This window comes from Gobio gobio, assembly GCF_949357685.1.
Source record: "Gobio gobio genome assembly, chromosome: 11".
Classification (NCBI taxonomy): domain Eukaryota; kingdom Metazoa; phylum Chordata; class Actinopteri; order Cypriniformes; family Gobionidae; genus Gobio; species Gobio gobio.
In genome coordinates this window covers 46,951,016-46,966,440 of record NC_137104.1, presented here as the reverse complement: position 1 = coordinate 46,966,440, position 15,425 = coordinate 46,951,016, and the positions used below count along the sequence as shown (strand labels likewise).

The 15,425-nt window shown below is 40.0% G+C and overlaps 1 protein-coding gene across 1 annotated transcript in view; it reads left to right on the top strand.

The window, feature by feature from the left end:
* fam135b (family with sequence similarity 135 member B) overlaps nt 1-12,855 on the top strand; it is a gene marked incomplete at its 3' end in the record, with an annotated part of 89,063 nt that extends 76,208 nt beyond the window's left edge. The window contains exons 14-21 of the mRNA XM_079830146.1: nt 30-796; nt 1,781-1,947; nt 2,057-2,148; nt 3,592-3,689; nt 4,668-4,819; nt 5,077-5,187; nt 5,271-5,384; nt 12,650-12,855. Coding sequence (XP_079686272.1) covers nt 30-796; nt 1,781-1,947; nt 2,057-2,148; nt 3,592-3,689; nt 4,668-4,819; nt 5,077-5,187; nt 5,271-5,384; nt 12,650-12,855 — 1,707 coding nt within the window. The remainder of the gene's footprint in view (nt 1-29; nt 797-1,780; nt 1,948-2,056; nt 2,149-3,591; nt 3,690-4,667; nt 4,820-5,076; nt 5,188-5,270; nt 5,385-12,649) is intronic.
* Between the last annotated feature and the right edge of the window lie 2,570 nt (nt 12,856-15,425).

Here is a 15,425-nt window from a genome sequence, read left to right as displayed (position 1 = left end):
TAAAGCGGAGTACTGAAGCAGCCAATGAGGTGAAGTGGAATCTTCAAGGTGTTACTAGGGAGGACGGAAACGACACAACCAATCAGGAGACTGACACAGACGAGTCGTCCAATCAGGAAAAGGTAGATCTTGCTTTTGTAAATACAGAAATGTTACTATACCAGCAGTTTTTGATGGATAATGGTGTCGAACATGCCACAGTGGAGGAACTGACTGAAAACTCAGAGGAATGTCGAGGAAACGTATCGCTTAAAGAGTATTCTGGTGTAGTAGATGACAAAGAGATTTGTAGCTGTGAAAATGAATATTGCAAACACAAAGGGGTGCTAGATTCAAACGCATGTCAAAAGGACCATGATGACATCAGTGTCTGTAACATTCATTTGAATGAACTAGAGGAAGTAAGTATGGAGAACCTCCCAGATTTACCAACCAACGGCAAGAGCAGTCACGTAATTACGGCCAATGAGAAAGAAAGGACCGCAGATCTCATCAAGCTTCGGGCCAATGAGAGAGAGCAGCAGGCACTTGAGGGGCAGAGCAGAGTCAATAAAGTGCCAAGTACAGGTCTGGCATTCATGAATAAAAAGGTGGTGGAGGTTGTGAACCTGTCTGTGTCGTGCGCTCCCACATGTCTGCCCTTCTCGTCTGTACTTCGTGATTCACCGTCAGTCAGTGGAATCTCCACACGCCAAGCCACCTCCCCCATTACCCATCAACCCCTAGGCTCCTTCGGAATCATCTCCTCCAACACTTTCTTCGGTGCTGACCAGGAAGTCAACGAGAGAATGATTAAGTAAGGCTTTCTTTGATTTAAACAAAGGGCACATCTCAATCAGCTCCTACCAGTGCACTGAAACGTTCGCTCCCTAAAAAGTCCCACAATGCACCGTGAAAACCAGGGAACATTGATGTTCCCTTAACAGAAATTCTAAAGCGTGAAGCATAAATTACGTGAGCCAACTCACTACACATAATGACGTGCTAGACAGGTAATGAACACAATCTAGCTAACATTTATCAGTTATTTATTAATATGAATTGTTGCACGTATACACAACGAGCAAAGTATTTATCATAATGTACTTTAAAGTGTTACTAAGGAGGACGGAAACTAAACAACCAATCAGGAGAGTGACACAGATCCAATCAGGAAAAGGCAGATCTTTCTTTTGTAAATACAGAAATGTTACTATACAAATACCAGCAATTTTTGATGAATAATGTTGAAAATATCACAGTTGAGGAACTGACTGAAAAAAATTATCATTATGTACTTTAAATAACATTAACAAATAATGTCAGAAAGATATCAGTTCTGCTGTTGTTCATAAATACCAGTAGTGACGTTGTACAATGAGGACATCGTCATGTCGCTGGAAATCATCAGATGGAGTCATCAGTGTAGTAGCCAGGGTCCTTACTATCCTTACCAGTGCCCGAATTTGCGTACATGATATACAGATTCACGGCCAATGAGGCTAAAGAGCTGATTGAGATGCACTCAAAGCTTCATACTCAAAGTCAGCAACAATTTTCTTTGTTAGTGTGCTTAATATTACTAAATTAGTCACTGCTGTAAGTACTTTAGTGTCACTATTACTATTGCTCCTAGGTACAACATTTTGTGCTAGGAATTTTCAAAAATGTCAATTTCCCTATCAAACAATGATATCACAACACCTTAGCAACTGCATAGCAACACCCTATTACTATTTAAATACTACTTTAGTGCATTGTCCCCTGTAGCATTAAAGTTCTTCGTGTTGTTGTCTTATAGCTTCTATAAGGCAAAGGAATCCCTGCTGTGTGAGCTGGTGTTCAGAGGCACTCTCTACAGTGATCTGCCTTACCTCGCCTCCGATCATCCATACTTCCCCCCCGAGGAGGACGACACAGAGTTTGAGGATGGGATACACCTCGTGGTGTGCGTCCATGGACTTGATGGTAAATGTTCCAACCTTAAAGACATACATTTAGATTTATAGAGGTTTACAAAACATTTAAGATGAAAAAGAATATCTGTAGTGATTTTTGTGATTATTTTTTGTACCAGGTAACAGCGCAGATCTGCGGTTGGTCAAGACATTTATAGAGCTGGGGCTGCCAGGATCTAGACTGGACTTCCTCATGTCAGAACGCAACCAGGTAGAACATCAATCCAATAAGCACACTTGTTGAACTCCATTCAGCCAATCAGAGCACATTAATGACATAATGACAATGACAAAGGCCCTGTCCTAGCCTGGATGCCAGCCGAACTTAGCCCCGTCCACAACATTTGAGCTCGGGCAGTTAGGTCTGGACTTGATCCGTAGAGGAAAAAAATGGCATTTGGGGGGTAAAATATGTGTTATTTTGGCAGGGCTGCCTGCTAAAATTCGCATTCCTGGGTCTGTATATCACATAATTGGGGTCGCTTCAACCCGCGGACTTGGCAACACAGTGCAGTTGAGTTCTGTTTACATTTGACAACTAACGTTATGCGTCGCTCCGTTGCTCTGATTGGTTGTAGGTCTATCCAATTGAGGTCTTTCCTGGTTCGGTTGAAAAACGCCCCATAATCACAGCCCAGCGGAGCAGTATCAGACTCATATTCTGACTAGAATTGAGTATGACGACGTAAGGCTAGCCCTGTCCCAAATGGCACCCGAAACCCTCACAGTCTTCCTCTTAGTCCGCACTTTCACGACGTAATGCCGCTTTAATTGCGGGGAAGAAGTCCGCTGTGTAACCCGCACCAGTGCAGGCTCGGCAGAAGTGCGCATGGAGGGCGCATATCGACCTCAAGGGGGGCGCTCGCGAGCACCTTTCTGAGACCTAAAATGACAAATGGGACACCCTGCGGTCTCGTGGACTTAACGGACACGCGCACGCAACGGCCATTGTAAGTCCACAAGACCGAAAGTGCACATGAAGTGTGCCATTTGGGAAAGGGCCAGGGTCAAGGGCTGAATCTGAAATCGCCCCCTAAACCCTCGATCACTATTCCCTACTTTAGTCTACTAATACAGTTCACTTGAAGAAGTGAATGAAAACAAGCGAGCGAATTCGGACAGCCACTGTGTGTACATTGGCAGTACACTCGTTGTTGCGGTGCAATGTGGGATAGAATGAGTGCACTCAATAACGTCCACTATGGTTTCGGACACCACTACAAATGGATGATTTCGGATTCAGCCAGGGGTTAGATCAGAATCCATCTGCAGTTTAAGATCACAAAAAAAAAACTTTTCTGCAATATTTAAGGATATGAGAGAACAACCTGGAGAATATGAGCCAGGAAGGCATTGTAAAGCATTGGGAAGACTTTTGATTTAAACAGTAATTAAAAATAAACAATTCATACTCAAGTACTTTTGACAGTTAAAACAATCAGACAGATCTACAATATGTCATTATTTTATGAACTAATTTTATCATGTCAACACAAAAACAAGCCATTATCACTGTGACCAGTTAACACCATAGCTGCGCACAGCAACCAATCAGAGAGCTCCAATGCCCCTCAACAACCAATCACTTTTAATATGGTCCCCTGTATATGTTTGATCAGCGTTCTGTTGACATTCCCTCATTTTATGTCTCCAGGTGGACACATTTGCGGATTTTGACACCATGACTGACAGACTTATGGACGAGATAATTCAGCACATCCAGCTGTATAACCTCACCATCAACCGAATCAGGTTCATAAACATATTACCTCAATCAACAGCAGAGAACTCACCATCACATTGATATTAAATCAGTGCAAACAATCCACCGTCAATTACAGCAGCACAGCATTAGAGCTCCAACTATATGTCTGAATTGTTTGAAAACATGAAATTCCATGTTTTTTGCATCTACTTCAATATCTATTAGCAAGGTCTAACAAGGCCATGCCAAAAATCCCCCACAAATTTCAGACTAGTGTGCCCCCTTGTGGTTAGACATGTAGGTACATCTGCCACAACCACTTTACAGTAGTTAATCATGTTTTAAGCCTCATTGATTTTGTATTTTCATCTGGATATGCATGCTCAATTTGACATGTATTTATGACATGTGTAATCTTCAGTGTTTGCTTGCTACCAAATAGTATGGTTTTTGTTTTGTTTTTACCAAATAGTAAGATTTGCCTTCAAATGCTTGATCCAGAATAAGTGTAACATGAAGTATAAAGTGTCACTTTAAGAAAATGCTTTTAGAGTCAACAATACAAATAGTGTACTCTGTAGATGTAGGCTCTGGATGGTAATATATAGACCACTGATCCCACTAGAACTGCATATGATATACTTATTATTACCACAAGATGGCAGTAGAATAAAAGAAAGGTAATGTTTGGAATTCAGAAGCAATTAAATCTAAAAGTTTTTACACAATGCACTGGGAAATGGGACAAACGTTTCTCCTAGTTCAGTTTTAATCTTAATTTTACAGTTATTTAATTGTCTTTTTAATATACCTCCCATTCTCTGTCCTCTCTGTCTTTGTTCCTACTCTGTCTTTTCAAAATCAGATGTTAAAAAGAGTTTAATGAAAATCGTGAGAGACTTAATTAAAGCTGTAGCTCCTGAGTCAAATTCAGAAATAATTGTAATGAGAAGAGACCTACAAACTGAATCCTCGTTTTATTTTTGGAAAGTTTGATGCCTGACTTTTTGGTTTCTTTTCTGCAGTTTCATCGGGCACTCTTTGGGGAACGTCATCATTCGCTCTGTTCTGACCCGACCCAGATTTCGCTGTTACCTCTGTAAACTCCACACATTCCTGTCCCTGTCTGGACCCCACCTGGGAACGTTGTATAACAACAGCACGCTGGTCAGCACAGGTACACACAGAAATACATACACATAGAAACCCTTCAAAAGTTTGAGGTCAGTATGATTTTTTTTGTTAAAGAAATTAACACTTTCATTCAGCAAGGATGCATTAAATTAATCAAAAGTGACAATAAAGACATTCATAATGTTACAAAATATTTCTATTTTTCAAATAAATACTGTATACTTTCTGTTCATCAAAGAATCCTGGAAAAATGTATCACGGTTGCCAGATGTCATTCTAAACACCTTATGACTTCTTCAGGTCTATGGCTAATGCAGAAACTGAAGAAGTCCGGATCCCTACTGCAGCTTACATTCAGGGACCACACTGACCCACGACAGACCTTCCTCTACACACTCAGCAAGAAACCAGGTACAGACACATGGGTAAATAAGCTAGGAGGAACACCAACACATATACATAAATACCTACGTTTTCTTACTTTCTTTGTCCAGGTCTCCAGTTTTTCAAGAACGTGGTGTTGGTGGCCTCCCCACAGGACCGATACGTGCCCTTCCACTCAGCCCGCATTGAGATGTGTCGGACAGCCCTTAAAGACAGAACCACAGGTCTGTTAACTTAAAACCTTCCTGTTCCATCCGAGATCCAAGAAAGAACATTGCAACCCCCATAGTAATCAACAGGAACACCCCATAAATATATATATGTACACAAATAACACATATATATATAACATTTTGTCCTCAAAGTTGATGTGTTAGAAGCAGGAAAAATGGGCAAGCGTAAGGATTTGAGTGGTTTGAGTGAGTTTGGCAAAGGCCAAATTGTAATGGCTAGACGACTGGGTCAGAGCATCTCCAAAACTGCAGCTCTTGTGGGGTGTTCCCGGTCTGCAGTGGTCAGTATCTATCAAAAGTGGTCCAAGGAAGGAACAGGGAATAACCGGAGACAGGGTCACAAGGTTCATTGATGCACGTGGGGAGCAAAGGCTGGCCCGTGTGGTCTGATCAAACAGACAAGCTACTGTAGCTCAAATTGCTCAAGAAGTTAATGCCGGTTCTGATAGAAAGGTGTCGGAATACACAGTGCATCGCAGTTTGTTGCGTATGGGCAGACCAGTCAGGGTGCCCATGCTGACCCCTGTCCACCGCCGGTCTGATGAATCACGTTTTCTTTTACATCACATGGATGGCCGGGTGCGTGTGCATCGCTTACTTGGGGAACACATGGCACCAGGATGCACTATGGGAAGAAGGCAAGCCGGCGGAGGCAGTGTGATGCTTTGGGCAAAGTTCTGCTGACCTTGGGTCCTGCCATCCATGCGGATGTTACTTTAACACGTACCACCTACCTAAGCATTGTTGCAGACCATGTGCACCCTTTCATGGAAACGGTATTCCCTGGTGGCTGTGGCCTCTTTCAGCAGATAATGTGCTCCTGCCACAAAGCAAAAATGGTTCAGGAATGGTTTGAGGAGCACAGCAATGAGTTTGAGGTGTTGACTTGGCCTCCAAATTCCCCAGATCTCGATCCAATCGAGCATCTGTGAGATGTGCTGAACAAACAAGTCCGATCCATGGAGACCCCACCTTGCAACTTACAGGACTTAAAGGATCAGCTGCTAACATCTTGGTGGCAGATATCACAGCACACCTTCAGGGGTCTAGTGAAGTCCATGCCTCGACGGGTCAGGGCTGTTTTGGCAGCAAAAGGGGGACCAACACAATATTAGGAAGGTGGTCATAATGCTATGCCTGATCGGTGTGTATATATAACATATATATAAAACAAAAACGTTTATGTTAGAAGTGATTAATCGTGATTAATCAATTTGACAGCACTAATACATAGAGGCCTGCTCAGAGCAGTGTGACTAGAAACGGAGGTTACATTGGTGCCGTGACCCGGATGGGAGTGGGTGTAACAGAGGCCAGCTAGTAAAGAGCTCTGCAGGTAAACCTCACTGCCCTGACCTCAAAAGGCACCCAAGCAAATGATTCTAAAGGCTGCTATCTTGAACGTCCTTTTTTATTATGCCCTCCTTCCATGCCGGAAATGGCGGTTCGAATCCCGCTTAGAGAGGTGTGAGTAGGACCGCAGGGGTTACGTTGGTGCCATGACCCAGATGGGAATGAATGTAATGGAGGCCAGCTAGTAAAGAGCCGAGCTAGTAAACCTCACTGCCGTGGCCTCAAGAGGCACACTAGTGACTGACGCTAGAGGCGGTGGTCATTAACGTCCTTGTTATCACGCCCGCCTCCCATGTCAGACCCGCTCAGAATGGTGCTTGTAGAACTTTTCATTCTTACCTCTTAAAGGGTATCCCATTTCATCTGGGTTTTATAGCTCTGTGGTTTCTACAGCAATAGACTGCTCAATGCTCTGGCATTTTTCAATGAAAATTCATAGATTTGTTAGCATCATGTTAACCGTTCCAAGATGGCAGACACGTCGACGTGTCTGGAGTGGTTGAACCCCATCTACGTATACATACCTACATACCTACATTCTAAAACACTCAAAACAACCTAGCAACATCCAGGATAATCTAGCAAGCACATAGTAACACCTTAGCAACCAATTGGAATGCCCTAAGATCAATCGCTTCAACATTTCTTTTCATTTTTACATATAAAGTACGAATAAACCTGAGATGTTTCTGCACGCATATCCCATTGGCAGCAAATCACTCTGCCAGTGGTGTGAATGAAATTGAATGAAAAGAAAGCTGTGATAGGAAGTTAAAGAGAGAGCGAAAGGAAAGAACGTTCTTCATTTTATGAGACTGTCACCACTGAGAGTGGCGTGCGGCTCTTTGACAGGTATTTTTCTCTCGGTTTGAGAGACAGATTAGAGAATTCAGCCTCTCTGTGAGTCTCAGTGTGACAGACAGAGCTAAGGATACACACTCTGGGCTGTCACATACACACACACACAAAGACTATGATCACATAGAACAATGGAGGATACCTATAAATTGAGACTTTGTTTGGATATGGATGTGCAGACTATGTCAATGCATATCTAGCTGCAGACGGCAAAAATGGCAAGAGCTTTCGCAATATGACGAGTTCCAATCAGATTGGTAGGCTTTCCAAGAGTCTGTGGGCACAGGTTTTTATCAATCTACTGGGAAACCAAATCATATTTAAAAATTCTCAGACCCTTCTGGAAAAGAACTAGTCATTAGATTTGCAGGGTTTGCAAGGTTTATGCAAGACAACATGTTGCACGCTGTTAATTCGCAAAAATAAATAAATATATATATATTTTTTTTTTAAACAAGCAAAGATGGAAGTCTTTGGGGCGAGGCATTACACCAGGATAAATATGACATTTATTTCTGTATATTCTTTCAAAAGTTTAGAGTCAGTAAGATTTGTTTTTGAAAGAAGTCTCTTATGCTCAGCAAGGATGCATTTATTTGATAAAAAAATACAAAACCATTAATTGTAAAAAGATATTACAGTTTGAAGCTGCAGTCCGCGAGTTTTGCCTTTTTGTCGCCATCTCTGTTTGAAACCTGCAATTGCAGTTATTTGTGGTTATCATCTTTACATGGGTTGTATGTCGGCATGGCTCCTCAGCGCGGATGAATCTAATGTTTTGAGGAGTTTGTGTTGCTGTCATTCATTCACTGCTCTGGTGTGGATACTGTACTTCGGAATCACAGATTCTACGTCTTGGAGTATAACAAAAAAAAGCGTTACAATAAATCGCGCTACCAATGTTTTAAATCCAATGATCGCTTAGCTCATATCACATCAAACCATGCAAAAATACAATTATTTTATACTTTGTTCTCAACTTGTTAATGTTAACAACATCAGCATTGCGTGACTGTGTATTTAGTGTGTATTAGCGTTACTGGTAGATTTCAATTTCCGTACAGTGAGTCTAATATTTTGCTTTTGACTACGGGTGAATCTCCAGTTGTCACTGATGATAGCCGTTTGGACCTTTCTGGATTACAATCCGCCATCAAAATGGCAAGTTTAATTATTCCAGCGGGTGTGAGAAAATGCTATAAATGATCCGCCACCTGCAGCATCCTCACATGCGACACTACTACTAGCCGGACTCCTCCTTTATGTATACAGACGTGACGTAATGACCAAGCGGCAACCTCCCCCAGTTTCTCTTGAAATCAATACGGAAGTGACTTCAATTCATCGACTGGCCGCTAGAGACAGGCTCCAGAAGGGAGCAGAATCTCATTGAGCCCCATGTTAAAATGCCCAACTTTACAACAGAAACAAAATTGTGGGTACAAAATGTGGTTTTGGTCTATATATCTAATTTTGCCCCTCATGACAACTGCGAGGGGGGTGAATTTTTGTATAACTCATTCGTTTACATTATATAAAGCCCTCAAGTTCTGCATAATTAAAGGCGTGGCCACTTTGAGTGACAGGTGGATAGCCATTTATCTGCTGTCTGTTAGTCTTCACAACACCTCAGCTCCAGCCACGGCCCGCCTCTTTGCCTATTTTCCGTTATCCGGGAGTGATGCGCGGTGACGCGCTGCCAAGATGGCAACGGCCAGCTCGAGCCATAGACAATAAAAGAAATGGACACAGTGACCCCATAGGCTTCGACGGGGATAAGTGAAGTCAGTTAGAAGGACTCACTTCCTGATGGTTGAGCGTACTGCGCAGCCTCAGACTGAGATTGACGACTAGGGATGCACCGATATGAACATTTTGGCCGATACCGATAACCGATAATTCTTAATATTTAAAAGCCGATAACCGATATATTGGCCGATAAATCTAAATACAAATTTTAATAAACTCTGAGAGCCTGATTACAAAAACAAAAGGCTCACCATTAAAAGCCATGTCCCAAACACTTCAACATAAATCAAACCTATACACTACAGTAGCCTATTTGAACCAGTGTGAGATTCCTTACCTTTTCAAATTAATTTTACACTCCTATGGCCAAATTTTTTTTTTTAACACTTTACAATAAGGTTTAATTTTTGTTAGTATTAGTTAACCAACAATGAATGAACAATACTTCAACAGGATTTATTAATTTTAGTTCATGTTAATCTCAACATATTCAGACCCAAAGTTGTGTCTTTTAACATTAGGTATGAACTGTGAATGGACTGTTACAAAAAACAAACATTTTATTACTAAAAGAAACAAAGGTTATTGCTCTCTGTTTGTTCATGATAGTTAATGCATTAATAAAATGAGACCTTATTTGTAAAATGTTACCAAAAATTATATTGTCTAAAAAATACAAATAATATACCTAAATAATGCAAACAAGTAATTGAACAGCATTACTTAGGCTGCATAATAAAGAATCAGAATGCAAGTGCATGAAATAACCTCCGCACAGACGATAAAGAAATGGTTTTAATCAAACCATATTGTTGATGGAAATGATACGAGAACAATAAAAGTGCTAATTATAAAAAATAATGCTTCTGTGTTTTTGAAAAAAAAAAATATGTTTAATATTACAGTAATAGTAAACATCTGTAATATTAGTCTAGTCTATTAGGAATAATGTTGCTGTTTGAGAGCGCGGTGAAGCTGGAGAGAATGAACGAACAACCATAAACTGAAGCGCTTAGAAGTTTAATTAACAACTAAACGCATCATATATGAGAACAATCAGATATTTATACAAAATAAATATAATATTACAACTTATATTAGCACAAAATCACGCATAGGTGAAGGGTTATAACTCCTGTGGATGCTCTTCCCCTGTTTGAGAGCGTGCTGAAACTTAAGATGATCACCGGTACAGTGAAGCACTGCGGGTTATTGACTTAACGAAACACATCCTATATGACTTTAATCAGATGTTTATACTACAAAAACGTAATATTACGACTTACATATGCTTAAAATGACGCGAATGCACAAGCGAACTTGACTGTGCTGGTCAGAATGCGTTGTTGACGCTTCCCACAACAGCGCGCTGAAAAACAACTAAACCCAGAGAATTCACTACGTTTTATAACAGAAATATTCTCATTGCAGTGTTATGTATAGGACAGTCCCAGTAGTTATTAATGCTGTGCATTTCTGTTTGAAATGCGCGCGCCGGTACAATGAAGTGCTTTACTGCATCGTTAATTAACTCAACCAAACGCATCCTATATGGGATTATATACACAAAATAATAAATATAATATTACAACTTACAATGGCACAAAAGGCTGTGAATGCACAAGCAAACTTGACTGTGCTCGTCATGAAGGTGTCACTCCGTGGGCGCGCGCTGAAGCTAAAGACCGGTACAATGAAGTGCTTTACTGCATCGTTTATTAACTCAACCAAACGCATCCTATATGATATTACATACACAGAATAATAATAAATATAATATTACAACTTACAATGGCACAAAAGGCTGTGAATGCACAAGCGAACTTGACTGTGCTCGTCATGAAGGTGTAACTCTGTGGGCGCGCTCTTCCCTCAACAAACGCGCTGAAACACAACACTCTTTTACAGCCTATTCTATTCTCATTATCATTTTATGTAGATTATAGAAGACTTGCGCTGCACATGTTGCACATAACTGTATTTTCCTTTTCGAAGTGATTCCAAACATATTTAGAGCAATTCAAACCCATCATGGTGGACAGCGCGTCCCTCTCAGCTGAAGGAAATAATACATTATCTATCGGCTTGACTATATCGGTCAAATTTTCTTATTGGACCGATAACGATAACATCAAAAATAATCATTTATCGGCCGATAACGATATGTTGCCGATATATCGTGCATCCCTATTGACGACGTAGATGTGATGTGAGCAACCTGTCTGACAGTTGTACGTCTTCTAGTAGTTGAGCAAAGTGAAATCTGAATCATGTTGTTGAAATATTTTGTCCCGCTGCTTTTGGCTCTCTTTGGGCTTCTCCCCTTGCTTCTCCCTTGACTTTATCGGACTTTTATCTTTATGCCTCCACATCCCCCCCGATTGCCTTATAGACAGTAAAAGATTGCCCGCGAGCTTCTCCTCCTGTCTACTATGCGACTGAGTCGCATGGTTATGACGCAATCGTTAGCCGATTTTTTTTACAAAAACGGCTTCTACGGGGCGATAGTGGAAGATACAAGGTAATGGGGCCTTTTATACATTGTCGTGTTTCTTTAGACATAAACAATGGTCAAATGGAATCTTTAAACGCCTCAGATGTAAAGTTATTCACTATCAAAGTGACGCCAAAATGAATGGTAGTCAATGGGATGCTAACAGCAGGTGACGGCTTGGTTAGCAATGGCTGCCCCTATGGAAGGTATGCTTTCCGGGTGCTGGATTACCCCCTTGGCTCGACCCTACTTTACGCTTCAAACCTGCTCTTCAGAATCCTATGGGTGACGTCACGGACACTACGTCCATATTTTTTTACAGTCTATGGTAATGACGCAAAGACGTGCTTGAATTTCCAGCGGAAAGCTACCAGTAACGCTCAAATTATAACACATTATTACAAACTTACTGTTGTGAATCGGGCTAAGATAAGGAGATATTCTTTAACACTGGCTGGTTATGTACTACCTCAAAAATGGATCATTTTTAACAAAAAAAAAAGTTACGGACTGCAGCTTTAAAATAACTGTTTTATATTTGAATATATTTTAAAATGTAATTTATTCCTGTAACGCAAAGCTGAATTATCAGCATCATTACTCCAGTCTTCAGTGTCACGTGATCCTTCAGAAATCATTCGATCAATTGAATGCACCCTTGCTAAATAAAATTGTATTTACATTCCATGGAAAAAACAAAAAATCTTACTAACTCTAAACTTTTGAACGGTAGTGTATATTATGTACAGTATATTAAACATTGTATGTAATGTGTGCTTTTTATATATTTGCTCCCTAACAGGTCCAGTATATACAGAGATGATCAATAACTTACTCCAGCCATTGCTGAGCGCTCCAAACTGTCGCTTGATCAGACAGAACGTGTTCCACGCGTTACCGAACACGGCCAACACGCTGATCGGACGCGCGGCTCACATCGCGGTGCTCGACTCTGAACTCTTCCTGGAGAAGTTTCTTCTGGTGGCCGGGCTCAACTACTTCAAATAGCCAAGCTTTAGAGATGATGCCTTGAGTTCTGTCGGAGAGCCAATCAGATTACACATCACATTTCATTTCAGAGTCATAATGAGCTCTGGAATTTTTTCAATAAGTTCAGTCTATGGACGCAAAGAAAACAGAAATTGAAGATTCAGATCGTGAATCTGAATACATGTATGTAAAATCTGTACAGAAAGAACACTGTATACTAAGCAAATAGAGGAAACTAACATCTGGAGGCCTACACACGCCTTAACGAAGCTTTGACGTAGTAATTTAACATTGAATAATCATAAGTGGAGAGTTAATCATTTGAATGTAAATTCGGTGTGTAGCTGGTGTTGTAACAACAGCCTTGGTTCTTCATTCCCTCCAGTCAGCGAACGTATATCTGCTGCGCCGTTTGTAACTTGAACAGGTAGATATCACTGGAATTTAATACTTGAAGTGTAAACTCGGTCATTCACTTGGCGTTTGATTTGCGCGTTATGAGAACCCTTCAGTGTTTTCGAATTTCATTTTATTGAGTTATTCTTTTATAGTTTGTGTGTTTGGACTGTCACGTTGTGAAGTGAGAATCTCACTGTGAAATAAGCCAAATCCATTGTTTTATGTATCGTGATGGAATACATTTCCCTCTAACAGTATTCAATTGGTGAACAGAGATCGTGATCTGAATGTGTTTACCATTCCAGCCTTAACTATCACAAAATGAGTATTTCTCGACATCTTCTTTCATTTCGAATGTTTGGTTGATTCATTTTAAATGGTTTGTTCACTAGAATGAACATTTACACACCCTTCTTGTCATTCAAACCAGAGTTCTTCTTTCGTCCATGGAAGAACAAAGGAGTATTGAGGTGTCATACTCCAAAAAGGACAATATAGCCCTATGAGATCATCAGTCAAATCAGTCATTATAAAGCTGATTTTAAAATTATACATTCTTGTAAGACATTTTCAAATTAGTTTGCTGCAGTTTAACTGCATTCATAGCTTCTTTATAAATACTTCAGGATTGGATGGGCTCAAATGTATGGGAAAGAGGTTTTTCCATCACACTTAAAGGGATAGTTCACCCAAAAATTAAAATTAGCCCATGATTTAATCACCCTCAAGCCATCCTAGGTGTATTTGACATTCTTCTTTCAGACGAATATAATCAGAGATATATAAAAAAATGTCCTGGCTAATCCAAGCTATATAATGGCAGTGAAGGGGAGCCCAAAATGTGAAGCCCAAAAAAGGGCATCCATCCATTATAAAAGTAATCCATACAGCTCCACGGGGTTAATAAAGGCCTTCTGAAGCAAATCGATGGGTTTTTGTAAGAAAAATATCCATATTTTATCAAGTAAAATATCTAGCTTTCAGCGGACCGCCTTCCGTATTCAACTTACGGAAAAACCGTAACTGGCGTGGCATTTTTTAATATAACGATTGTATTCGTCTGAAAGAAGAATGTCAAATACACCTAGGATGGCTTGAGGGTGAGTCAATTATGGGATATTTTTGGGTGAACTATCCCTTTAACAGAAAATGTATTTCCTTACGTCATGCTTTTGTGAGATACTCTTTTGAACATTAACAGAATACTTTCATGCATAGTGTTTGCAAGGCAGGACAGAGCGATACTTGCATACTTGAATTGTATTTGGTTTTCTTTCTCACATTCTAAAATGTGCAGTAGTTTCTTTCTGTCTTTCTTTTTTTTTTACATCCATCCAAACATCGATAGCCTTCTTTACACTTAACCTAGCACAGAAATTGATTTTATGCCCAAATTACACGTTTCTCAGAAAAGGCTTTGATTGTATGGTAAGGTTCAAAGTGGATCTGATGTGGAATTAAATTTACATCGAGGAAAAGTCAAAAACCTACACTAAACTACCATTCAGAAGTTTGGGGTTGGTTATTGAAATCTTATGCTCACAAATTCTGCATTTATTTGATCAAAGCTACAGTAAAAACAGTAGTATTTTGAAATATTATTTGAATTTAAAATAACTTTTCTATTGTAATATGGGACCCACTTTATATTAGGTGGCCTTAACTATGTGCCAACATTTTAATGAATCATTTGATACAATGCACAATTGCCTAGATGTATTTACATCTGTAATTCATTTATGTAGTTACATTTATAATTACACTGTTGACACTTCCCTTACACCTAACCCTACCCTTAAACTTACCCATACATCACACCTGTCATTAACCTCACCCGTATCCCTCCTCAATATCAATAAAAGTGTTTTGCAATACAATATGAACACAATAAGTACATTGTACTTATTTTTTGATGTAAGTACATAGTTGTTAAGGCCACCTAATATAAAGTGGGACCGTAATATGTTTGAATATTTAATTGATTTCTGTGATGCAAAGCTGAATTTTCAGCATCATTACTCCAGTCTTCAGTGTCACATGATCCTTCGGAAATCATTCTAATATGCTGATTTGCTGCTCAAGAAACATGTATGGTTATTATCAATGTTGAAAACCATTCAATGGGCCTCATTCATGAAACATTCGTAAATAAATGAGCAAATTCGGAGTAATTTGTATGTAAAATGAAC